The 23,599-nt window shown below is 34.8% G+C and overlaps 6 protein-coding genes and 1 long non-coding RNA gene across 13 annotated transcripts; 2 read left to right on the plus strand and 5 right to left on the minus strand.

The window, feature by feature from the left end:
* Positions 1-2,348: 2,348 nt before the first annotated feature.
* Positions 2,349-4,026, minus strand: LOC108810150 (probable inactive purple acid phosphatase 14). The gene is made up of 4 exons (XM_018582281.2): positions 3,717-4,026; positions 3,050-3,456; positions 2,618-2,895; positions 2,349-2,532 (listed from the first exon to the last, which is right to left on the minus strand). The coding sequence occupies exons 1-4, from the start codon at positions 3,988-3,990 to the stop codon at positions 2,349-2,351; spliced, it is 1,143 nt and encodes a 380-aa protein (XP_018437783.2). The 5' UTR covers positions 3,991-4,026.
* Positions 4,027-4,341: 315 nt separating this feature from the next.
* LOC108806753 (uncharacterized protein C594.04c) lies at positions 4,342-5,762 on the minus strand. Its single transcript, XM_018578939.2, has 3 exons — positions 5,486-5,762; positions 5,135-5,398; positions 4,342-5,010 (listed from the first exon to the last, which is right to left on the minus strand). Exons 1-3 carry the CDS (start codon positions 5,708-5,710, stop codon positions 4,525-4,527), a joined length of 975 nt encoding a protein of 324 aa, XP_018434441.2. The 5' UTR covers positions 5,711-5,762; the 3' UTR covers positions 4,342-4,524.
* Positions 5,763-6,508: 746 nt separating this feature from the next.
* LOC130496196 (uncharacterized) lies at positions 6,509-7,542 on the minus strand. The gene is made up of 2 exons (XR_008935263.1): positions 7,342-7,542; positions 6,509-7,016 (listed from the first exon to the last, which is right to left on the minus strand). It is a non-coding gene; the product is annotated as an uncharacterized LOC130496196 (long non-coding RNA).
* Positions 7,543-11,694: 4,152 nt separating this feature from the next.
* Positions 11,695-13,927, minus strand: LOC108811254 (uncharacterized). 4 transcript variants are annotated; one of them, XM_018583298.2, is made up of 7 exons: positions 13,636-13,927; positions 13,177-13,561; positions 12,803-13,103; positions 12,469-12,705; positions 12,212-12,375; positions 12,079-12,121; positions 11,695-11,938 (listed from the first exon to the last, which is right to left on the minus strand). In XM_018583298.2, the coding sequence occupies exons 2-7, from the start codon at positions 13,396-13,398 to the stop codon at positions 11,850-11,852; spliced, it is 1,056 nt and encodes a 351-aa protein (XP_018438800.2). In that variant the 5' UTR covers positions 13,399-13,561; positions 13,636-13,927; the 3' UTR covers positions 11,695-11,849. The 4 variants fall into 4 exon arrangements, with proteins under 4 accessions (XP_018438800.2, XP_056844118.1, XP_018438799.2 ...); XM_056988138.1 differs by having other exon boundaries at positions 12,044-12,121; positions 13,177-13,554; positions 13,636-13,926; XM_018583297.2 differs by having other exon boundaries at positions 12,044-12,121; positions 13,636-13,926.
* A 142-nt stretch (positions 13,928-14,069) lies between these two features.
* LOC108811253 (uncharacterized) lies at positions 14,070-16,451 on the plus strand. The gene is made up of 3 exons (XM_018583296.2): positions 14,070-14,328; positions 14,528-15,918; positions 16,007-16,451. Exons 1-3 carry the CDS (start codon positions 14,161-14,163, stop codon positions 16,287-16,289), a joined length of 1,842 nt encoding a protein of 613 aa, XP_018438798.2. The 5' UTR covers positions 14,070-14,160; the 3' UTR covers positions 16,290-16,451.
* Positions 16,452-18,243: 1,792 nt separating this feature from the next.
* LOC108811255 (probable plastid-lipid-associated protein 10, chloroplastic) lies at positions 18,244-19,859 on the plus strand. Of its 2 annotated transcripts, none has more exons than XM_018583299.2 (8): positions 18,244-18,464; positions 18,545-18,664; positions 18,742-18,876; positions 18,955-19,050; positions 19,119-19,199; positions 19,275-19,361; positions 19,455-19,516; positions 19,604-19,859. In XM_018583299.2, exons 1-8 carry the CDS (start codon positions 18,318-18,320, stop codon positions 19,719-19,721), a joined length of 846 nt encoding a protein of 281 aa, XP_018438801.2. In that variant the 5' UTR covers positions 18,244-18,317; the 3' UTR covers positions 19,722-19,859. The 2 variants fall into 2 exon arrangements, with proteins under 2 accessions (XP_018438801.2, XP_056844119.1); XM_056988139.1 differs by having other exon boundaries at positions 18,246-18,437.
* Positions 19,577-23,573, minus strand: LOC108811252 (uncharacterized). Of its 3 annotated transcripts, XM_056988136.1 has the most exons (14): positions 22,903-23,573; positions 22,531-22,830; positions 22,264-22,443; positions 21,941-22,076; positions 21,522-21,856; positions 21,182-21,311; positions 20,957-21,088; positions 20,820-20,864; positions 20,656-20,735; positions 20,470-20,566; positions 20,306-20,395; positions 20,103-20,219; positions 19,861-20,020; positions 19,577-19,717 (listed from the first exon to the last, which is right to left on the minus strand). In XM_056988136.1, exons 1-13 carry the CDS (start codon positions 23,319-23,321, stop codon positions 19,868-19,870), a joined length of 2,214 nt encoding a protein of 737 aa, XP_056844116.1. In that variant the 5' UTR covers positions 23,322-23,573; the 3' UTR covers positions 19,577-19,717; positions 19,861-19,867. The 3 variants fall into 3 exon arrangements, with proteins under 3 accessions (XP_056844116.1, XP_018438795.1, XP_018438797.1); XM_018583293.2 differs by lacking the exon at positions 19,577-19,717 and having other exon boundaries at positions 19,725-20,020; XM_018583295.2 differs by lacking the exons at positions 19,577-19,717; positions 20,306-20,395 and having other exon boundaries at positions 19,725-20,020.
* Positions 23,574-23,599: the final 26 nt, after the last annotated feature.

Consider the following 23,599-nt stretch of genomic DNA (forward strand, 5'->3'; position numbering starts at 1 on the left):
TTGCTGCAATTTGCAGGTATATGTGCATCACTAATTATTGTCCCTGCAATTAATTTGGTTATGGATTTCTATGTTTGGTTGGTAAATATGGCTGCTGCTGCTTTTCTCTGAACCCATTGCTGGATATTAGTTAGGCAGGCAGACTTGCAGGAGGTGGGCAGTGCCAAAGCAATAATAAAAAACGTACATCTATATATAATTGTGTGATGTCTGAATTAGCAAAACGAGAAAAGAGAAGAGTTTTTCTTTCTTTTACATCTTGGGGCGATTGAAAAAAGTATGATCTGTTTTCACTTATCTTTTCTGATGCAGTAATTAATATACCATATATAAAAGCTAAAGGCTATGAAAATTATAAAATTGTTGTCAGGTATGTATATTGTATTTTGGGTCTCTCTTTTCGTCTCTTGGTCTGGACGCTGCAATCTACATTTAGATATCACTGCAGAAACACAATTAATGCAAATGAATGTTATATTTATAATACTCATGTACATAGATGCATCTACTAGTTTTATATCCTGGTTAATTATGACATGGTCTTGTTATAAACATACATTCGCTACTCTGAAGCTTTAAATTTAGGGTTTATATAGTATAGCTAACTAAATTAATCGCAAAAAGGTTTGGAAATTACTTGGTGACGTTTCAAAAATGCATATGGCCGCATATATATATATGTACGTCTACGTCTTACTACCAATACATTATCATCAAACACTTGTTTAGTAGAATTTTAACGATTATCAACTTTAAATTAAAGAGATTGCCGATTTTTTTAATTAAAAAGATTGGCAACAACCTCTATACTATTATTTGAGAAGTGAATTTGATTATTTATCATTTCTCTGTAATTATATGTTTAGTCAGATTTTATACTTAATTATTAATATTTGTAAATAATTTTAGTGATTTAACTAATAATTTATCATTATTTTGAAAATATTTAATATCTTTTAAAGACAACCAAACTTATATACAATAATTTAGTAATATTAAAGTATTACATATATGTTTATATTATATTTGGTTTAATAATATTAAATCGATATATATATATATCACATAAGATATCATAAATCATTTATCTTTTATAATAATTTTTTAGGACAATCAAAATCATTCATTGTGATAATTTCTGAAAAAGTTGGCAAAATATTTAAAATTATTTATACTATTATTTATAAAATATTTTTTCTGTTCCAAATTTAAAAAGTTGAAAGTATTTATTATTCTTAATAAATAATTAAGTTATATTTGTTAATATAATTACTCATGAATTAAAAAAGAATTTCATTAGTATGGTATTCAATCATTATCTAAAAGATTATATATTATATTATTCCAAAAATATTTTATATCGTAATATTTTAAAAATATATTTATGTATATATGAATATTTCAAGTTGATTTCATGTAATAAAAGATGTTTTGTTAAAATAAAAAATATTATACATAAAAATCAATATTTAATTAATTATTAAATATTTCAAAAACATAAAAATATTTTTATTCTAATGATTTTTAAATTGATAATATATCTATTTATAATTTTTTTAAAAAAATATTAAGCCCGCAAATTCGAACAAAACAATTAGTAGTATATAAAAAATCATTGATTGTAAATTTAAATATGTGGGAAAAATATTCTAAATAAATACATCATTGTTAGTTTTCAATTTAGCGAGTTGTAAATATACATTTGATTTGATGTCTGTGTTTATCTCAATTTGATATGATGTGGTCGATTATATAAATCGTTAGAGATTGGTTAAGATAACATCAAATCTCGATTGGTGGATTAGTGGATGTGCATGAAGACTACTCGAAACGAGTGAAAAAGTTATACTGATCAGACAATGTCAAAACGGAAACCCTAGTTGGAGGAGGCCAGGCCTTCTCGAACAACTCAGAAAACAACATGCCGTCTTTAATGGAAACAGTCAAATGTCTAGTCGTTTAGACGAGCTAAAGTGAATTGAAATTCTAGCCTGATTTTGACCTCAGGGAGGTTCACATTGACTCGTGTTGATAGATAAAAATCAAATGTTGTATTAATAATAATAGAACGTAAAATGTAGCAGAAATGAAGAAATTAGAAGCTGAATTGTCTTATTTCAGATAAAATCATAATAATGAACAAAAATAAAATAATAAAACCAAAAGCAACCTAATAATAGTCTACAAGATGTCCTCCGCTTAATCAATGATCAGTGCTGTTTTATCATATTGCATTTAAACCTATAATTTTTATCAGCAGCTGCAATAAAACAAAAACATCAAATTAAGATCAGAGAACCAACTCGAATTCTTGGTAGAATAAAGTCGAATAGTTTAATAAAATGACATTACTTACTTGTGTTCTTGGACCAAAGAAGTTGAGTGTCAATCAAAGAATGATTCTTATCATCGAGTCGTTTCCACGTTGTAATTTTATCAACGGCTCCCCACCTTCCATACTTAGTCTTCTCAAGCTGAGCTTCAACTACTCTTACTCTCCTTGCCCATCCAGTCTTTCCGTACCCATGATACCTAAAGTGTGTCACATTAATTAATAAAAATAGGGTTTATAAGAATGGTTATAAAGCTTTTGAGTCAAATTAAGTCATGATGGTACCCGGCACCACCAGCGTAACAAAGGTTGACTCCATTAAGTGTGGCACAGAAGTCGTTAACGTGGTCGTGACCGCTGAAAACACCTTTGACCTCACCTCTTTCGACAAGTTTGGTGAATAAACCTGAGTTGATAGGTGGAGAAGATGTCTGTTCTTGTCTCACTCCAGTCACTCCATATGACGGTGTGCTGAACTGTTTGAATTCGGGTACTGGAATGTGGAGGTAAACCAACCCCGGTGCCGTACTATTCTGTGGAAATGGCCATTTCTTGTGTTCCATCTGTTACAAAATTGCAAACTCGGTTTGACATTCAAAGAGGTGTGTGATATATAAAATAAATTATAATTTTTATACATAAAAAATAGCATTTATTTATTTTTCTCTAAAAGTCATCACATATCCTCAATAAGCAAATACATATTTTGTGGCTTACCTCTAGCCATTTGGAAGCGTGCTCATACCAGTTCACTTGAGAGGACTTAACCCAATCATAACTAAAAGCAAACCCATCGAGTTTAACGTAATCTCCACCATCAAGCATATAAAGATTGAGAAGGGATTTAAAGAAGAGAGGCGACCCAAAAGGACCCTCGATTTGTAGATTGTAGTTCCCGAAGCCATCGATGGGATATAGCCAAGAACCGAAAGGGTTAACTTCAGACAACGTGTAAGGCATTTTCACGATGTACTTCATCAATGTTTCTCTTGTCATGTCTGATTCTTGGTCGTGATTCCCAAGAATGGCCACCCATGGAATCTTCGCTTCGATCGCCGGAGCAAATGCCATGTCCATTGATTTCGCCGCGTCACCCGACTCGCACATTCCATTTACGTTGTCTCCTGCGTTAAGAGAACCAACAAATGATATAATTACATAATACAATATGTATCCTATATACTCATTAATGATAAGAAAAAAATTTCAACTGTGCATGGATAAATTAAAATAACATTGATAGAAATATAATTATGTTATATATAAGTACATTTTTTTTTTGACGAAATATATATAAGTACATTGAAAATACGAATACACACTATACGCGAGAGAATGTTTTATGAAACAAAAACAAAGTTGATTTGTGTGTATGAGTCTGTACCGGAGAAGACGATGAGATCGGGTTTCTCGGAAGCGATAGTGCGTTGTATGAAGGAGGTGGTGTTGAGATCAGAGCAGTAAGGACTTTCTTCCGGTGTTACGTTTGAGCATTGCGTCTCTTTGCCAAAACCGTAGTGCATATCTGACACTTGCAGAATTTTAAACCGGCCATTTGAATTAAACCGAAGTTGGCTTCTACCGTAGGCGTCTACAGGTGAAACCGAGAGACTTAGGCAGATCAAAGAAACACATAAAAAGGCTAGTGTTCTTTCCATTGCGTGTGTGTTTTTAAGATTAAATGAATACGAAAGAAGTTAATCACATTCGACTCTGTTTTTATAGAGTCTTGAATTGATTTTTACGAAGATTTTGATAAAATATTCTTAAGGTATATTCTAATGTATAAGTTATCAATATCCAACTGATTTAGCATATGCTTTTTAATTTTAATTTTGCTGTAAATGTATAGCGAAAAAACACAACTAGAATATCGTTATTGGCATATGCTTTTTAATTTTAGTTTTGCTGAAAATATATAACGAAAAAACAACTAGACTATCATTATCGGTTACAAACAGAATCGTAAATATTATTTACTTATTTATTGAAAAAATATTCAAGCTAAATAAATTAAATAAACTCCATATATAAATAACACTATTTAGACCCATCTCCAAACCCATTTTAATACAAATTTTCGTAGACAACACACAAAGACACAATAAAGACAAAAAAAAACAATGCCAATAATACACAATTGAAGGATCGGTCGAGACCCCATTGAAACAGACTAATCATGCCAATAACATTCAAGTGTTCTTATCTTTACTGGCCGCAGTAACCTGAGACTTCTTGAACCATGGAATCCACACAGAAGTTGTCTTCTGATACGCTCTATAAGCTTCAGCTCTGTATTCTTGTTTCACCATCCGACGCTCTACAAGGATTGTTACATAGACTAGACACAGAGTATTGACCAACGCACCTATCAAAGTCCATCCTTGCCCAAGGTTCCAAGCAAACACGACCAAACCCCACCACCACAACTGTTCACCCAAGTAATTAGGATGCCTTGAGTAATACCACAAACCCGTGTCTAGATTGGGGATTTTGGGCTTCCCTTGCTCCTTCAGCTTCTGGTTTCCGGTTACAAACTCGTGGAGCTGCGTGTCGGCGAAGTAGGCCATGACAATACCCGTTAAACAGATAGCCGAGGAAACGAAGTCCCAAATATTCAAAGGCGCATCAACGGCGTGGATGGTGTATAAAGGTAGACAAATCCCAATGAGGAAGATCTGATCAATTTTCACAAAAAAGTATAAGTTACAATAGTTATAGCCTATAACTACAAAGAATCTACTCATTATCCAAAGCTCGTTGAGGCAATTCATCGAACAGTTTGTGGATAAACTGCTTTACCTGCTGAGAAACGTAGACGGAGAAGAACGAGAGCCACCACCAGTGTTTCCCGTACTGTTTCCGTAAGTCGTTGAACCTCCAGTCTTCTCTCGCACCCCACTCCCAATTTTCCCGCCGGAAGTAGTTATGAGTCAACCGAACACTCCAAACCCATGTCAGGATCACGACAATCATGGATCTCCACTTGTTGTACTGTCCCAACGGATGCGTCGCGAAGTAGTGAACCAGCATTACGGGTATCACAGTCCAATACACATCGATCATCTGCCAAAATTTTGAAGAATCAAACTGACATTTTTAGAAAGAGATCAAATTTCAAAACTTTGAGAAATGAGGAGAATTGATGAGTACCCAGTGGCTGGATTGGAGTAAACCGATGACCCAGAAGAGGAAATTGACGTTGAAGAAGAAGAGAAGGTTTGCGAGAAGAAGCGGGTGATTCGAACACCATGAATGAATGTAGGAGAGCTCGGGTTCGGAGGTTGAAGAGTAGCTACGGAGAAAGGAAAGGTAGAAGACGATCGAAGGGAGTGGAGCAAGGAATGCAATAATGGCGTTTCTTAAGTTACGATTCATTTTCTTCGCAGATTGTTGGAAGACGTTGTTGTTGACGATGATGATGAGGAGAGGAGAGGAGAGGAGAGTTCAGTTTTATAAAATGAGCAAAGAAGAATCTCTTTGGGCTTTTGGGCTGGGTTCTGTGTGGCGTGTATGGGCCCACTTTGATCACTGCTATGATTAGTGTCTTCTGATTATTTCTACTTTTGGCGGAAACTTTAAAAAAAAAAATATAGAATTAAACTATAGAGAAAGCTCGTTAAAGGGTGATTACAAAATTATTCAAATCAATTGGTATGTGATTTTTTTCTGTCGTAATGATGATGGTTTTGAAATTTGTGACTATTAAGTAGTATATAAAAAATGAGAGTAATGGTCACTTTAATCCAAAGTTATAAATGCAAGTTGTCAAGCCGAGATGAGGACAAATAAATGATAAAAATTCAAGAGTAGCGTGGGGGAGAGTTAAGAGAGTCATAATCAAAGTGAATTCGTGATTGAAATTACTTTATACAAGTAAAAGGAGGAGATAATTAGCAGTGACTCTAATTATTAGCTTAGCAGAAAGCATAGGATTCTAAACAAATCAATACGATCCTCAATAATAATAAAATGAACCAACTTTCTCTGCGGTCCAAATTATGATTGAATAACCCTACATCTTTACGCCTGCAACCATGGACGAGTTCGATTATGCACTAATCGTGAACTAAAGAAGGAAATGACATCTGTTAGTAGAACAAAAGACTAGGTTTCTTGATGTTTTTTGTTCTGTAAATTTTAAAAATTCCGTTAGTATTTGTTCTTGACCACAACTAGCAAAAACCATATTATCTATGACTTGACCAAATCCACCTTCCGACTTAACTGTGATAAACAAGTCTCATGTGATAGCAGAGATACAAAAGATTGTTCCTAAGCTTACTCATCTTCTCCTTCTTCTTCTTCTTGGCCTGTTCTTCTTATTCATCATCTTCTTCATCTTGGTCTTCTTCTTCTTCTTGGCCATCTTCATCTTCTTCTTCTTCATCTTTTTGGTTCTCATAAAGAAGACGATGAAAAGGAATGAACTTTTTGTTCCAGTTCCATTCCTTGTGTGCACCTTCCAGCTATCTAAGTACTTCATTGCTTCTTTTTCAGCCGCGAGCGCTAGCTTCTTGTTCTCTAACTCTAGCTCTAGCTCTCAACTTATCCAACCAAGGCTTGAAGCCATGGTCATTGCTAATGATGAGCATGTTGTGCGGAGGCATATCATGAGGCAAATCATTAATGAAATCTTTGAGACATTTATCAGCGGCTTAATTGCCGTGTGCACCAGCAGGTCCTGCAACCAAATAGAGAGAAGTCGACAATAAAATAAGGATTCGACAATAGCAAAGATAAGAGAGGATTTTTAGTTTTATGGAACTGAATGATCTTATTCATACATACTCTATAGATTTATCAGGACAAACATAAGAGAGAATAGCAAATATAAGATAAGAGAGGATTGATATCAGAATAGAGCAAACATAAGATCGAGATAGCAAACAGAGGATTCATCAGGACAAACATAAGAGAGAATAGCAAACATAAGATAAGAGAGGATTCATCAGGACAAACATGACAATAGCAAAGATATGATTCGGCAATAACAAAGAATAGCTTACTAGGGAAAAATTGGAAATCTAGAATAAAAATCTTTAAGTGTAAGTATTGCCATAACAAATCTGAGTGAGATTGAGCGTTCCAAATTTATTATCATTATTTTTTTTCCATTCATCAGATTGTCTGAAATTCCGACCTACGCATCAAAAAAAATAATAGTAACATCTTGATTTCCCCCGGTTAGATTGACTTGGTCGATGCTTGTGTCGGTGTGTGCATCAACGACAATCTCCTCGAAACAAAGACTTTTCGAAAAAGCTATATATTATACTCGCATCCCTGTTTATTTGAAGTTTACTGGTTCCCAGCATAAAATTAATCCTTTTAACTGGTCTTTGAACAAAGACTATCTTTAGTTTCTAATATATTTGTGATTGTGGTGAGGTTTTTTTTTTGGATTTGTCATTGTTCACAATTATTTATATAAGAAACTAATTAAAGATTGTAACTTTTGACAATTAAACATTGCAATGGTTAACATTAAAAGTTACAATGATTCATCACCAAAAACTATAATCACCAACGATTATAATGGTTCATCACCAAAAATTATAATTGTTCATCACTAACAGTTGCAACGTTTCATTCTAAATTATCTAAAAGTTGTGTTTTCTTCTTCAAAAAAAACTGTGTATTTATAAAAAACTTTATTTATTTTTAAAATTTATTAGAATATCTAAGAATATGTCTTTAACAACTTCTTTTAAACTAATTCTACTTTTAGGATCAAAAATATATCCTTAAACATTTATTTTAGATTTTACAAAGACATATTCTAAGAATCATAAAACAAATTGTTAAACAATGTTTGTAAGCTTCCTCTTGAATCATACAGCTAACAAGTTCGAACAACACATTCCCCTTTCTTGGATAATAATAACTTTTATCGTAAAAAAAAACAAATTGTTACACAAAACTATTTTAAAACCATTTCATGACAAAAGAATACATCAACATAGGAGACACATCCTTTGACATGTTAATAATTGTTTGCCAAAAAAAAAAGACATGTTAATAATTTTTTTTTTAATTAAAACTAATATATTTGAGAAATGATCTTGAAAAGACACAAATATAATAACAACTTCTTTTCAACAAATGCAACTTTTTAGATGAAACAACACAACCTTTGGAATTAATTTGGATTCATATTATTAATAGATGATGATGGTTTTTAAATTTGTGACTATTAACTATATAAAAATGAGAGTAATGGTTAGTTTAATCTCTATAATATTATTTGAGAAGTCAGTTTTCTACGTGGCGCGCTCACGTTAATTTCTATGGCGGTTGATTACGATGATACCCTTAATGAATTGAAAATATTACATATAATTACTATATTAGAATTGATTTTCCTTTTTCATAATTTCTGTTAATTAAAGGTTTCCTTTTTAGTAAACATATATAACTAAAATATTTATAAATTTCTTAAAATGAATTTATAATAATAGAATTTATTTATATATAATGTGATTAAAAAAGGAAAGTTAACAAAAATAGTTTTGATATTAAGAAAAATATCAGTATTACAGTGATAAACTTATTGAATAAAAAAAAAATTTGTCATCAAACACACAGACTCATATTGACTCTGGAATAAAGTTTATTATTAAAATATCATTATTAATATTTTAATTAAATTTTTAATAGTTTTTTCAAATCACTTTTTATAAAAAAAGGAAATATCTATAATAAATATACAACACTTTTAAACATGTAATTTAATAAAAAAAAAGAATTTCCTTTTATATAACTCAAAATTGGAATCTAATATAAAAGACAATATCTTTAATATAAATCTATAAATATCATTTATATAATAAAACGATTTTTATGTAAATCAAAAAGGAATATAATATAAATAATAATATCTTTAATAGAAATATTTTTTTAAAAATATATAAAACTATAATTTAATAAAACTAATTATTTTATATATATTAAAAGAATATAATATCAAAAAGGAAATATATTTAATTTATAACAATATAACAGTTTTTGTATTTATAACATGTTTTTATTAAAAATGAATACCCTTTAAAATCTCAAATTCATAAAAAATATAAATTATTTTCATAAATAACGTTGGATAAATCAGTTTTCTTATGACATTATAATTTATAATATCTCATTAATAAACAAATACATCAAATTAGTAAGAAATATATTTTAAAAACATTTTTATTATTTAGAAATTTGGTCACATTAATTAGAAACATTTTTAAGGATATAATTTTAAAGAATCTTATTTATAAATTTTCACCTTACTTAAACATCATAATTACTATTAAATTTTATTTAATTACTTTTTAGTTTCTACAATATTTTTTCTTATAATTAAAAATTTTCAATTTAATAATACATGGGTGTTCATATCTTTATATAAATAAACAACTAAATATTTAAGTTGGAACCATCAAAATAAATATTTCAATATCTAAAATTCCATTTTATTCACAAAAAAAAATATGTTTTTCTCTATAAAAATGCACTCCTATTATTTTGGTATAGAAAGATCAAATAATATCATAATGTAGACTGTATAATGTAAGAAGACTTCGAGTAACTTAGTTAACTAAACATTTTATCGAGGAAACACTTATAGCATCTAATAGAGTCCACTAAAACTTTAGTATTGTAATGTTTGTTACTCCGCCTAAATCGATATTTCAGTTGGGAATGCAGTACATGCAATTTCTATTTAGTCTTGGCTTCACAAAATAAAACCAAATATATACATGATTTACAATAAATTTTTCTAAAACATTAGGTAACTTTAATTGAATTTATGTTTATTATAATGTAAAATGTATAATGTAAGAAAACTTCAAGTAACTTAGTTAACTAAACATTTTTTCTAAGAAACATTTATAACATGTAATAGAGCCTACTAAAAATTTAATGTTGTAATGTTTGCTACTCCGCCTAAATCGATATTTCAGTTTGGAATGCAGTGCATGCAATTTCTATTTAGTCTTGTCTTCACAAAGAAAACCAAATATGTGATTTACAAGAAATTTTTTTAAAACATTAGGTAGCTAGAATTGAATTTATGTTTATCTGTAACTTTTAAGTGTAAAGTTAATTTAAATAATGCAATTTTAAACTGATTTCAAACAATAAATTTTAACTTTCAATTTTGTTTGTTTATAAATTCTATAAGTGATTGTGATAATAAAAAAAATAAAAATTACAATTGAAATAACCATACAAACAATAAAAACTAACTACACTAGATTAAAATCAAACTAGAATTTTCAAAACGAATATCATAACATAATTAAATATTATGTAAAAGCAAGTATATACAATTCAATAACTCACAAATAACATGCTTAACTAAATTAATATAAAATATGAAACTAAATCAAAACAAAAATAAATATTAATACAATTTAGATTTTAGAAAAATGTTATTCCCGCATATATATGCGGGTGAATCACCTAGTCCAAAGTTATAAATGCAAGTTGTTCTCAAGCAGAGAAGATGACAAAATAGTGGTAAAAAACAGAGCGTGGGGGGGGGGAGAGTTAAGAGAGTCATAATCAAAGTGAATAATTCGTGATTGAGATTACTTTATACAAGTAAAAGGAGGAGATAATTAGCAGTGACTCTAATTATTAGCTTAGCAGAAAGCATAGGATTCTAAGTTAATCAATCAGATTCTCAATAATAATAATAAAATGAACCAACTTTCTCTGCGGTCCAAATTAGAAGCTCCTTAAAAGCTTCAGTCTTTTTTGTTTTCTGGGTCTTCGTTAAGCTTATCTATCACAGGTTTTCTGTAGTGATGGATGGGATTGCGTCTGCTACTATCTCTTGCCCAGCGTCGTTTTCAACGCCTCGTGTTTGTAGGATCAAACCTTTTGGCCTAATAAACATCAATACCGATCATAGAAAGAAATTTTCATGTCGAGTAGCTTCTGGAGACACGAGAGCATGACAGCTAAGGTTTGGTGTCTCTTCACAATTTTGGTTCTTGTCTGAAACAAATTGATTTGAGTATGTTTTGGTAAAATTATATAACTCAGGTCGTCGACAGTGAACTTGACTTAGAATACAAGAAACACGATGTACTCAGAGCTGTTCAAGAAACTTAACGAGGACTCACAGCCACGTCTGACCAACGCTCTGTCATCGAGGAGGCTCTGGTACAGTAACTGTGTGTGGATATGGTTTATGTGAAAGACAACCTCGGTGTCGTGTCCATATCTCTCACGCACTCCGAGTCTGATACGCAAGAACGCTCTCATCAAAGAAGTTCACTGGGGAGACCTTTTTGATTTACCTTAAAATATGATTAAATTGCACATTAAAACATAATCCTACTACTAAACAGAAATTCAATAAATCTAAAAAAAAATCCATTCAGTTTTATTTAAATTTAAGCAAGCATTGGTTCGAGAACAAACAACAGGGAAACGAGAAATAAATACTTCAAAGGGAAAACATAGAAGACTAGAAAGGAAGATACGAGTTTCACTTTAGTAAACACAATTTCAACGTCTAGTAAAACGTAATGGTCTTGGGACGAAACCCTTCCACGTTGCTTTCTTCTTCTTCATACGTATGGTCTTCTTGGGAGGATATCCTACCTACAATATGTATATGAAATGGAAACATATGAGTATTTTGGACATGTGTCACATTGTTCTCTGTTGAAAATCTATATCATTTAATTAAAAAAAAAAAAAACTTGCCCTATCATGGTACTTGGATATTCTATAGAGCATACCCTCGCGAGGTAGAGATTGCATATGCGAAAGCATTCTGTGCTCCTGTTTGACAAGACGAGCAGAAAGAGTTAAACAACAGGTTGTTGCTCAAATGGATCTATTGATGCAGAGGGAGGGAGGGAGGATGCCTACTTCCTTTGTATGTTTATAACTTGAGAGATGCTTATTGAAAGCATCCAGGCTTTTGCAATCACAGTAGCACAATCTGCAACAAAACATACCGGCGGCAGATGCAACAACCATTTCACTTCCACTGCACTTCTGAAGAGTGTGTCCTCCTCCTCTTGTCTCTGAAACTGGGTAGGAAACAAATAAAAAAAGCTCAGAATAATAATTAGTTTGGTGGTGTAATGTAGTAGTAGTGGAAGGAAGATGAGAGAACAAAACACCTGCAAGTAAGCTATCCCAGAGCCATTCTGCAGAAGTGAGCAGGACTGGCATTTCAAAAGGCCTAACTGAATAAGCCAAAAAACAGTTGTAGTTGCTCCTTTGTAGAGCCGTGCAATAAATTGATGAACGGTTCTTGCAGGAAGCAACTTTATCCGATATGATCATAAATGAAGCCGGAGCAGGATTATCAAATTTCCATTCCTCCAAATCTGAATACATGCTACTGTATGCGACCCCTGAAAAGGAAACAAGTTGGATAGTTTAAAAATTAATAACCCTAATTATTAATTAATATATATATATAAGAGAGAGGGAGGGAAAAGGGGGACTAACAGGGAAGGACATGTGCAAAATCGACACCAGTGGAAGAGAGCGCTGAAAGATGGTGATGAGGGGTTTCGTTATGGTTGGCATAGGCAGTGATGGAGACAGGACCAGAGTAGCCTAGTTCCTTGAACGCCCTTTCTATACTTGGACGGACCCTACGAGCATCATACCCCTCAGGAATCGGACAGTCTTTCATGCTCCACAAGACCAGTATTTTAGCTGTGGCGTGTTCAGGGGTGGCCGGGTGGTTCCTTGCCCAATTCTTTGTTACACATAAGAGTCGTGTGTACGGAGGATCTACAGCCTCCTGAGCGAGCAAGTTGGTTGATGATCAGATTATGAAACAAAATAATATATAGAGAGAGGATGCTTTTGCTTACTTTTAGTCCATGCTCATAGCTCGAGAGATGCTTCCTGTATTTCTTCAGGCTTTTGCAATTAAAATCACACGATTTGCAATAAAACATGCAGGCAGGAGATAATGATAATCCTCCACCCTCCTCCTCCTCCTCCACAACATTAAGTAGTAATGGTTCGCTTAGTAATTGTTCCCACCGCCAATTTGCTTGACGGAAAAGCAATGAATCACTCCAAGGTTTCATTGAATAAGCCAGAAAAGGTGGTATCTAGTGCGCTGTTGCAGACGGGTCAGATCCCATAACAAGTCACCTTCCAACTGATCGGATATGATCATTATTGTAGCCGGTGGTGGATTTTGACCTCGCCATTCCACCATATCCCGATACATGACTGACCGCCTGCTTTCTGTTGAGTGAGTGAATAATGGTCGATGATGAGAATATATATAATAATAATAATAAAAGGTCCCTTTAACTAACCGGAATTGGTATGTGCAACAGTGACTCCAGTGGAAGAGAGCCCTCGCAAGACGTGGCAAGGGGTTTGTTTTTGGTCGCCATAGGCAGTGATGGAGACAGGACCAGAGTAGCCTAGTTCCTTGAACGCTCTTTCTATACTTGGACGGACCCGACGAGCATCATACCCCTCCCGTGGTATCGGGCAGTCATTCATGTCCCACCACACCTCTATTTTAGCTGTCTTCGCCCCATCGCCGTTCCCCGACATCCTCTCTCTCTCTCTCTCTCACAATGTCCTCCTTCGCTAGTTAATACTAGGGTTTCCTTAATAATATACACCAAACCAATGGGCCTAAATGGATTTTGTGGGCTTTACCTACCTAATATCCAATCTTTTAAGATTAAGATTAAACCATCATAAATCAATTTAAGTAATAAACCGGAAAGATACCCCTTTTCTTTACTTGTAAAGGTTTCGTCGGGGGGAGAGATATTATATCTACTCTAGTCGCCGTCTTAAATCGACGAAGCAGAGGAGGAGAAGACATGTCTGGGAGGTTGTTGAAGCAGGTGCTCAAGGAACATGAAGAATCGAAGCACCAGAATCATCACGATGAAGAAGAAGAAGAAGAGGATCTTGGTGGGCGTTCTTCTTCGATTAATCCTTTCGATCTCTTGAACGAAGAAGGCGATGAAGATCCTGAATTCAAAAAGGTCTGTTTATTAGATTGTTTGTTCCCATTATATAGTATCTGGAATCATCGTGCCTGTATGTATGTGTTGATTGTTGGATTTTGGTTGTTATTAAATGATTCAAATTGAATGTTTAATGTTGTACTAGTGTAAAAGGTTTGGTCGCTAATCCATAAATGCTTAAAGTTATCATTTTTTTTTAACACTGGTTTGATTGCAGGAGACAGAGATAGATGAAGAGGAGAAGAAGGACGAAAATGCTGATGATAACGTGCAGCCACCTTCAAAGAACAAGTCGAAGAAGAAGAAGAAGAAAAAGAAGAAAAGCAAAGAAAGTCGTTCCAACGTCGTGGTGGTGAAGCCTGAAATCACTTTAGCAGCACTCTCTCTGGATGCCAACTCTAAGCAAGAAGAAGAGGCTCAGGAAACAACAAAACCTGCTGCGTCTTCACGACCAGTGTTGGAGATAGATCCCAAGTATCTGAATCTTGAAAACGAGTTGAGGAGAATGTATGGTTCAAAGGTTGTTAGATCGCTTGAGAGTAGCAGCAGTCAAGGTGGTGGTAGAGGGGGAAGACGTGGTGGAGTCCATCACATCACAAAGACGGTTCTGATCACTCCGATGGAGAATTGGGCTCGCTGGGACCGTTCTTTCTCCATGGAGTTTCTCGAGACCAAAGACGGTTACAACTACTTCAGATACATCCATTCATCCTCATACGAGCAAGCTCAGAGATCCTTCCAAGCCGCGCAGAATCTCCACGATCTCAACGGTGTAGCTAGCGTCCTTATCAACCACCCTTACCACATCGACTCCCTCATAACCATGGCAGACTACTTCAAGTTCGCTGGCGACCATCAGATGGCTGCTGACGCCATCGGGAAATGCTTGTACGGTCTGGAGCGTGCGTGGCACCCTATGTTCACTCCTTTCAACGGTAACTGCCGGTTGAAGTTCACTCACGACACGAACAAGCCCTTCTTCACCACGCTGTTCTCTCACATGAGGAACATGGACAGGCGCGGCTGTCATAGATCAGCGTTGGAGGTTTGCAAGCTGCTGCTTTCGCTTGACACAGACAATCCTGTTGGTGCGTTGTTCTGCGTTGACTATTTCGCTCTGAGAGCAGAGGAGTACGCGTGGCTGGAGGAGTTCTCTGAGGAGTATCATAGCGAGAACTCCTTGTGGCTGTTACCCAACTTCTCTTACTCGCTTGCTATAGCCAGGGTTTACCTCGAGAAGAAGACGGAGTCTCCGTCTTCTTCTTTAGATACTTCGAAGTCGAGCTCTTTGGATCTCATGATGCAGGCTTTGAAGCTTCACCCGACAGTGCTCAAGAAGCTTGTGGACAAGGTGCCTTTGAAAGACCAGGCGTGGGCGAAGATGCTTAAACACTATTACTTCAGATCTGACCAGTCGAAGAACCCTTCCTTGGATCATCTTATCAGCATATACGTGGAGAGGAACTACCTTATATGGAGGCTTCCAGATGTTCAGAAGCTGCTAAGGAGTGCTGCTGAGTTACTCATTAAGTCGCTGGATGAGAAGGAAAGCGACGCGGAGGACTTCTTGAGGGTGAAGGAAGAAGCTTTCCCTGCTAAGCATAACGAGTAAGTGTTTTTTTTTTGTTTCTCAAGTTTCCTTTTTGGGCTTTTAGAGAGCTGATGATGATCAATCGCATATGGTTTGTTTTTTCAGGTACTCTCATTTATCAATACATGATTTCTCTGATTCGGTGCCGACTCTGCCTCCAGACAACTTACAGAACTTTGTGGCTGATCCGAGAATGGGAGGAGGAGGAGAGCAAGTAGTGGCTGCAGGAAGAGGAGGGCACCACCAGCAAGCACCACCACCGCCGGTACGTGATGTGGCGAACAGGAATCCATTGGCTGTGTTTTTAGAGTCGATGCTTCCTTGGGTTAATCTTGGAGAGGGAGATGATGTTGATGATGCTGATCACCAACCAGACAACAATGGCTAAGTTTTGTTATATGCTGATAGATGAGAAGAGAGATACACTTTTGTTGTACATTTGCCATTATGATTGGTTTATTAGTCTTTTAAGCATGTCATAATTTCATGTTTCTTACTACTCTCCTAAGATTTGATACTGATAAAAATCTTGAGTCATTTTGATTTTTTTTTATTTCTCGTGGAATCATTGATAGCTTTTTCGGTTTACATTGATCAAAAGTGAGATTATCCTCTGCTCAGTTTAGCTCGAACTGGTTCAGTATGAGGCTGTTATACGGCCACGACTTCCCCCGCAAATGAGTACATCTATATTATTAAAGTTGAAGTACAAAATTGGAGTGTTTGGAAACATGAATTGCAGTTTAAAAATGAGATTTGTTTGGAAACATGGATAACAATATTAAATGAGAATTGTTTGGAAACATGGATAGCAGTATATTTACTTTTTTTTTATTTACACATTTAGTCATTGCATTTATAAAAAATTAGGTATTTCCTTTTTGTAATTTTTTTATTTACAGATTTTACCACTACATTTAAAATTAATTTAAATTAATTAATTATAATTCCAAAGTTATCTAAACAAATTGATGTCTTCATATATTGATCATTATTAATATGTAAAATTACTATTAAAAATATTTCATCTATTTTAGCCAATCACATAAAAATATTTTTTTTTTATTTTTTACAAAATCAGTTAGGCATAAACATTCTGATACCCATTTAGGTACGAGTCGTTTCTTTCGGGTATAAATTTTTTGGTTTTGAAATTTCTTTTTAGTATTTCCTTTTTGTGTTTTTTTATTTATAGATTCTACCATTGCATTTAAAATCAATTTAAATTGATTAATTAAAACTTCAAAAATTATCTAAACAAATCGATATTCATATGTTGATCATTATTAATATTGTAAAAATATTAGTAAATATTCATTTAGCCAAGCACATAAAAATATTTTCTATTTGTTTACAAAATCAGTTAGGCATATACATTCATGTATCCATTTAGGTACGGGTCGTTTCTTTCGGGTATATATTTTTTGGGTTTTGATATTTCTTTTTAGGCACTTCTTTTTTGTATTTTTTGTATTTACAGATTCTACCACTGCATTTCAAATCAATTTAAATTCATTAATTACAATTCCATAACTTATTGAAACAAATCGATATTCATATATTGATCATTATTAATATTTTACAAATATTACTGAATAAAATTTTATATTTCACTTAATTTAGTCGAACACATAAAATATTTTTTATTTGTTTACAGAATCCGTTAGAAATAAATATTTGGGTACCCATTTAAGTACTGGTCAATTTTTTCGGGTATAAATTTTTTTGGTTTTGATATTAGGCCATGTTTGGATATAAATTTATGTGTGAGTTTCAAATTGAATCCCCCGGATCTGCATGAATTTTGTTCTGATGTATAGGAAACTAAAAATATTCAAATAACGAAAGTATTTGAAAATGATTTATATTTGAACAAAAAATAATGGTTTCACATAACAAAAAAATCAATATAAAAATACTGTACATTTGCATTCAAAATCATTTTTTTAACAACAAACTACACAAATATGTTTATTTGTATAAAAAATTAAATTACAATGTAAATATTTAATTAATATAGAAATATGTCACATTGTTTAGACAAAATATCAATATAAAAATATTATACATTTGCGTTCTAAAATTATTTATTTTAACAACAAGCCAAATAAATATATTTATTAGAGAGAGAATAAAATAAAGCCAAAAACACATAGTTTATCAGAGAGAATCTATATGTCGAACTTATTATAAAGAAGATTTTAATAAGATAAAAACATTCAATAATTACAAACAAATGATATATTTTATAAAAGTGAAAATAATACCCGCCCTTTCAAGGGCGGGTCAAAATCTAGTATCTTTTATAATTAAAGAAAAAAAAGAGAGAAATAATACAATGTATTGACAAAAAAAAACAAAACAGAGTTTGTTTCTTCTTTTTTTCTTTTTTCACCATCGCAGGTTTTGTGTAGTGATGGAGATTGCGTCTGTGACTATCTCTTGCCCGGCGTTGTTTTCAACGCCTCGTGTTTGTAGAAGCAAACCTTTTGCTCTAAACTTCAATACCGATCATAGAAAGAGATTTTCTTGTCAGGTAGCTTCTGGAGACACGACAGCTAAGGTTTGTTGTGTCTCTTCACATTTTCATTTACTCGTCTGAAACAAATTGATTTGAGTATGTTTGGGTAAATAATCACTCAGGTCGTGGACAGTGAACTTGACTTAGAATACAAGAAACACGATCTACTCAGAGCTGTACAAGAAACTCAACGAGGTCTCACTGCCACTTCTGATCAACGCTCTGTCATCGAGGAGGCTCTGGTACAGTAATTGCGTGTGAGGATACATATGGTTGCTGTATGATCTAATGAGTTTGGATTTGGGTAGGAACTTTTCAGGTGACTGTGGAAGGGTTTAATGGCGGTGAAGCCATTGATCTAATGAAGTTAGATGGAACATGGAGGCTACAGTATACGTCTGCTCCTGATGTTGTTGTTCTCTTTGAAGCTGCCTCAAGATTTCCCTTCTTTCAGGTGTTTGTTGTTGATGAACATAGAACAGATAGAGACATTGTTCTGAGTTTGTGTTTTTAATAGTTTGTTTTGGATCAGGTTGGTCAGATCTTTCAGAAGTTTGAGTGCAGAGATCGATCAGACGGTGGGATCATCCGGAACGTTGTTCAGTGGAGTCTTCCAAGCTTGCTAGAGGTTTCTTGCTTCTTCTCTACCCTTTTCAATTCTTCACATTTGATATAAATGAATCATCCAAATGGCAGGAGCAAGAAGGTGCAACACTCGTTGTTACTGCCAAGTTCGATAAGGTCTCTAGTCGAAACATCTACCTTCAGTTTGAAGAGGTTGGTTACTTGGTTGTCTGCTTTCAATTCACTATAGCCTATCGCCACAAGTAATCTGAACTTAACTTTTTGCAGATAAGTGTTAGAAACATTAATATAAACGAGCAGGTTCAATCTCTTCTCGCACCTGCAATTCTTCCACGCTCATTTTTAAACCTTCAGGTTAGTTAGAGAGAAACCCCTCTCTGCCCTAGAAACCAAGATTTAGACCAAAAGCTAATTAACTCTTTACCGATTTTTTTTTTCTTCTTTCAGATTCTGCAGTTTATACGTACTTTCAATGCTCAAATTCCAGTAACACCAACCAGTCCAGGAAGGTAGATAAAAGAGTATTGTTTTTTGTTTCCATAACTTAATTCAAGATAAGACTATGTATGCTAATAAGATGTTCCTCTCTATTGCAGGAGGTCTGTAGGTGGATTGTATTACCTCTCTTATCTCGATAATAACATGCTCTTGGGTCGATCCGTTGGAGGTGGAGGAGTCTTTGTCTTTACTAAATCTCAACCCCTTCAGCTCTGAGAATTAGAAGAAAAAAATCTATAAAACTCAGATTCTGAACATTATTATGTTAGCTGATTCTGTTTATGTATAAACAACCTATTCGGGTTTTTTTACTAGAGAGAGATATTGTTACAACAAAGCAAAAAAAAAATGTTACTGGATGATCAACCAAGCAGACCGTTCCAAATTTCTTTAAGAGAGACATAAGCCTGAGGACAAGGAACAGCTTGTAGCTTGGTCTTGCCATCGATTAGCGTCTCTGTTACTAGACCAAGTCTCACCAACGTGCTTATAGCTTTTGCTACTCGCATCTCCACCTGTAAGTAGTTTAGTGAGTTAGTCAGCAGCTACTTAGTAATGTTTTGCTATGAGAGAGAGCTCAAAGTTTTATACAGAGACCTTTATTTTGAAATTGTCATACAAGAATCTCTCGCATCTATCTTGAACTCCTTGGTATGACATATTCTCGCATCCGGCTTGAAGGATGATTGCATATGTCAATATTGACTCCTTGTACTGTAGATAAGCGAGTAATTGAAATGATAAGTAAAAAGTTAAAGATACTATAGAACCCCCCCCCCTCTCTAAGGCGTAGTTCTTGCCTGTTGCTGCTCTGAGGCATCCAAAAGGAAGTGAACAGAGCCAAAGCCACTGGCTAAGGTTTTCTCGTAAAGCGTCTTGTTTACTAGCAACTGAGGAAGGGAGATTTTTCAAAATCAGAACAGTAGTAAAGGGAGTATGAACTTGGGTTTCCTAACAAACTCACTTGATATCTGTCCCATGTCTGCTTGTAGCCCAAAACCACACGTGTTGCGTAGATTACCAGAGCAGTTACGGCGATCACATCAAGAAAAAATGCTGATCTATATTACAAATAATGTGATGCACAAAAAAAAGGAAGTAAGTCGTATGACAAGCGACATAGAGAAGAGTGTGTATAAAGAAGACATACGGAGATGATGAGATGTTCTCAAACTTGTAGTTCACAAAGTATGCCGTAAGTCCCAAAATACTGGCGATATCAAGACGTACCTAACAAAAGATTCCTAAGTAATTAGTCAACAGAGATATAAAGATCAGTAAAAAACTGAGTGCAATCATGCAAACCACACTTACTGTATCTATGATGCGAAAGTAAAGCTTCCTGTGAGGGAAAATAACCTGGATTAAAACAGACAAAAAAATGGTGGTGAAAACTACAGTAAAAAAAGCTATGAGAAGAGACAGTCATGATGTAGATGTAATATTCTTACAGGTAAATCAGGAATTGGGATTCTTTCAAATATCTCTAGTTGTAATGATGATCTGGTTTCATCTTCATTCTTATCCCCTTTTTCACCCGCATCCATCGTGTAAAGCAATATCAGTTCCTCAAAGGCAGGCTCCTATTCACCAAAGAGTCAAAAACAAACAAAAGAGTCATCTAAAAACTGTGATCATGTGTGTGGACATAGCTCATGATTCATTCGGATGAATACCTGAAGCGTTGAAGGTGATAAAAGAATGGAAATAGAAGTTTTAATCCTTTTCCACATATCATTTCCGCAAGCTTTCTTTGAAGCTGGTTTCCATATATCACCTAGTGTCATCCTTGACAAGGATATTGGCCTGATAATTTCAAAAGTTCACCGGCATAAATTAAGTCTTAAATACATATGGAAGGAACTTTCACACTTGTTTTTTAGGTTCATTTGAGCAATCAAATGCCAAACTTCATGCTTTTTTTATTGACACATAGATTCTTAAAGGCTCAGCAACCAGAGACCAAAACACATTATTTAGCGAGAAAGATGACTTGGGAATAAGAAAGACACACACCTCAGATAAGGTTCAGATGCATTAGTATCATTAGGTAGCTGAAATGGTGTTTCATAAGCAGGAGAAATGAGACCAATCCAGGTGAGCAACTTTCTGAAGAGCTTTTCTCGAGGACCAACAGGTGTGAGAAGCCCCTCATACCGACTGACTGCTCTTTTTGCTGCTACCCGCATCGGTAGTACTGAATCTGAGAGGGACTCACCTTCCAAGAATTTATCAGAGGTTTGGGGTAGGTCTAGATATGATTCCTTGAAAAGAGACAGCTCCTTGAGCCAAACTTTCATTCTCTCTGAAAGATGTTGAATTTCTTGAGTTTGAGAAGCCTCACTTAATGCCTGTTCATAAAAAATTTGGAAAAATCTTAGTGAAGTTTATCAACTAAATAACATAGTATTTGCCTCACTTAACAGGCATCAGACCTTGTTTATAATTTTTCCAACTTTTCTCAGGGGTTTTGAAATAGTAGAGAAGATTCCTCGTAGAACAATAGACTGGATATAGTCTAGCTTCTCCACAAGCAACAAACCCTTCTGCTTCTCAGTTGCATATCCACGCCTGTAAATAAGATAAATTCATAAACAGGTTCTCCAATGGAGCACAAGACGCCAAGTTTTGCAAACCGAACATGACTCAAAAGCAACCAGGAAAGACGCTCTACACTGACCCAAGAGGTAATAAAAGTGCTATGTATCTAAAACTAGATAGCACAATGTACAAACGCATCAAAAGCAATTAAATTTACCTAAAAACAATAGCATTGGACTCTGATGCCTTGTTCCAATCAACGTAAACAGGCAAAGTAAGAAGGTAGTCCGTATTGAGAGCCGAAGTCAAAGCCAGATCCCTAGCTGAAAGTTCTTCAAAACCGGCATTGTCCAGAAGCTGAATAAAGGAACGCTGGAACCGGGTCGCAGCACTAACACTGCATTGAAAAATACCACCAATCTATACTAAGACTTACATGTCATAGTGATCCTCAAATATCCCAATTTATATTTATACTAAATACCTTTCAGCGGAACGTCTCTTAGCTTGTTTGCCAGTAGAAATCAAAAAGTTCCAAATGTCAAAACCATCAGCCAAAGGGAATGATAAACCCTCGTATCCGTTAACAACACTCTCAGGTTCAGATTTCTTTGCTTCCGAGTTAGTTTCCTCGTCCGAGTAAATCTCTCCACCTGAAGTAGAGCTTTCTTCTTCGCTGTCACCACCAATGTTTACCTTCTCAAGAGATTGAGTGGCAACGAAATCGGTTCTCATTTGCTCTAAAACCCTCTTGTGCTCCGCGTGAAGGATAGAGTCCAGGCACCTAAATAGAGAGAGTTTTTAAACTAACGAGATGAAATTTTAGGTTTAAGCATATTTATAAAAGTCAGCTTACGAGGCAAGGAGGAGAAAGATATCAGCGTCTCCTCCGTCTTGTGAATCAAGTAAGGTCGTTACAATGGAGTTAACGAGATCAGACTTGGAGACGTTGATGTACTTCTCACGAGGAACATGGACACTCGAAATCTTCTCTTCTTCCTCCTCCGGATCATCATCCTCTTCAACTCCTCCTTCACCCGTGGGAGGAAGCTGCTCTGGTTCCACCTTCCAGCCACAGCCACCGTTTTGAAGCTCAGTGAAGCTACTAGCAATCGCTCCGTCTGATTCTCCAGAGACTACTACTACATCAAAAGCTGCTGCAGGCTCGGTGAGACGGCAACAAACTGATCGAGGACGACGCAAAGACAAAGACGGAGATGGTTTGGATCGCGATGGAAGAGCAACGAAGCTAGTTACGCTTCGAAGAGACAACATACTGACTTTGGTGAGACGAGAGATTCAGGTTGGTGACCATTGATTGAATAAAGGAAGAAGGCTGGAGAAAGAGTTTTTCATTTCCTCCGCCCAAACAAGTCAATACGAATACAGACGAAATCGTGAATTAACGGCTCACAACGACTCTACTCTATAACAGATCAAGAGGCTTAAGTTGAGTAACAAATCCTCTTTCTGACTCGGAGACTCCAGAAGCAAAAGAGAAAGAAACCCTCTTGCTCTCTCAGAGACTCTAGAAGCAAAAGAGAACTCTTTCT

The sequence above is a fragment of the Raphanus sativus genome, chromosome 6 (genome assembly GCF_000801105.2).
Source record: "Raphanus sativus cultivar WK10039 chromosome 6, ASM80110v3, whole genome shotgun sequence".
NCBI lineage: Eukaryota > Viridiplantae > Streptophyta > Magnoliopsida > Brassicales > Brassicaceae > Raphanus > Raphanus sativus.

Excerpts from the sequence above, each read along its gene's own strand:
- LOC108811253 (XM_018583296.2), top strand. The coding sequence starts at position 14,161 with ATGTCTGGGAGGTTGTTGAAGCAGGTGCTCAAGGAACATGAAGAATCG. Across the intron at positions 14,329-14,527 it reads AAGATCCTGAATTCAAAAAG|GAGACAGAGATAGATGAAGA; the intron begins GTCTGTTTATTA and ends GTTTGATTGCAG. Across the intron at positions 15,919-16,006 it reads TTCCCTGCTAAGCATAACGA|GTACTCTCATTTATCAATAC; the intron begins GTAAGTGTTTTT and ends TTGTTTTTTCAG.
- LOC108811252 (XM_056988136.1), bottom strand. The coding sequence starts at position 23,321 with ATGTTGTCTCTTCGAAGCGTAACTAGCTTCGTTGCTCTTCCATCGCGA. Across the intron at positions 21,857-21,940 it reads TTGGAAAAATTATAAACAAG|GCATTAAGTGAGGCTTCTCA; the intron begins GTCTGATGCCTG and ends TTTTATGAACAG. Across the intron at positions 20,567-20,655 it reads GAGAACATCTCATCATCTCC|ATCAGCATTTTTTCTTGATG; the intron begins GTATGTCTTCTT and ends TTTGTAATATAG.
- LOC108810150 (XM_018582281.2), bottom strand. The coding sequence starts at position 3,990 with ATGGAAAGAACACTAGCCTTTTTATGTGTTTCTTTGATCTGCCTAAGT. Across the intron at positions 2,896-3,049 it reads ACGCTTCCAAATGGCTAGAG|ATGGAACACAAGAAATGGCC; the intron begins GTAAGCCACAAA and ends ATTTTGTAACAG. Across the intron at positions 2,533-2,617 it reads TGTTACGCTGGTGGTGCCGG|GTATCATGGGTACGGAAAGA; the intron begins GTACCATCATGA and ends GACACACTTTAG.
- LOC108811255 (XM_018583299.2), top strand. The coding sequence starts at position 18,318 with ATGGAGATTGCGTCTGTGACTATCTCTTGCCCGGCGTTGTTTTCAACG. Across the intron at positions 18,665-18,741 it reads CTGTCATCGAGGAGGCTCTG|GTGACTGTGGAAGGGTTTAA; the intron begins GTACAGTAATTG and ends GGAACTTTTCAG. Across the intron at positions 18,877-18,954 it reads CAAGATTTCCCTTCTTTCAG|GTTGGTCAGATCTTTCAGAA; the intron begins GTGTTTGTTGTT and ends GTTTTGGATCAG.
- LOC108811254 (XM_056988138.1), bottom strand. The coding sequence starts at position 13,398 with ATGAAACCTTGGAGTGATTCATTGCTTTTCCGTCAAGCAAATTGGCGG. Across the intron at positions 13,104-13,176 it reads GCTATGAGCATGGACTAAAA|GAGGCTGTAGATCCTCCGTA; the intron begins GTAAGCAAAAGC and ends TTGCTCGCTCAG. Across the intron at positions 11,939-12,043 it reads TATCCAAGTACCATGATAGG|GTAGGATATCCTCCCAAGAA; the intron begins GCAAGTTTTTTT and ends TACATATTGTAG.
- LOC108806753 (XM_018578939.2), bottom strand. The coding sequence starts at position 5,710 with ATGAATCGTAACTTAAGAAACGCCATTATTGCATTCCTTGCTCCACTC. Across the intron at positions 5,399-5,485 it reads TACTCCAATCCAGCCACTGG|ATGATCGATGTGTATTGGAC; the intron begins GTACTCATCAAT and ends AAATTTTGGCAG. Across the intron at positions 5,011-5,134 it reads CCGTCTACGTTTCTCAGCAG|ATCTTCCTCATTGGGATTTG; the intron begins GTAAAGCAGTTT and ends AAAATTGATCAG.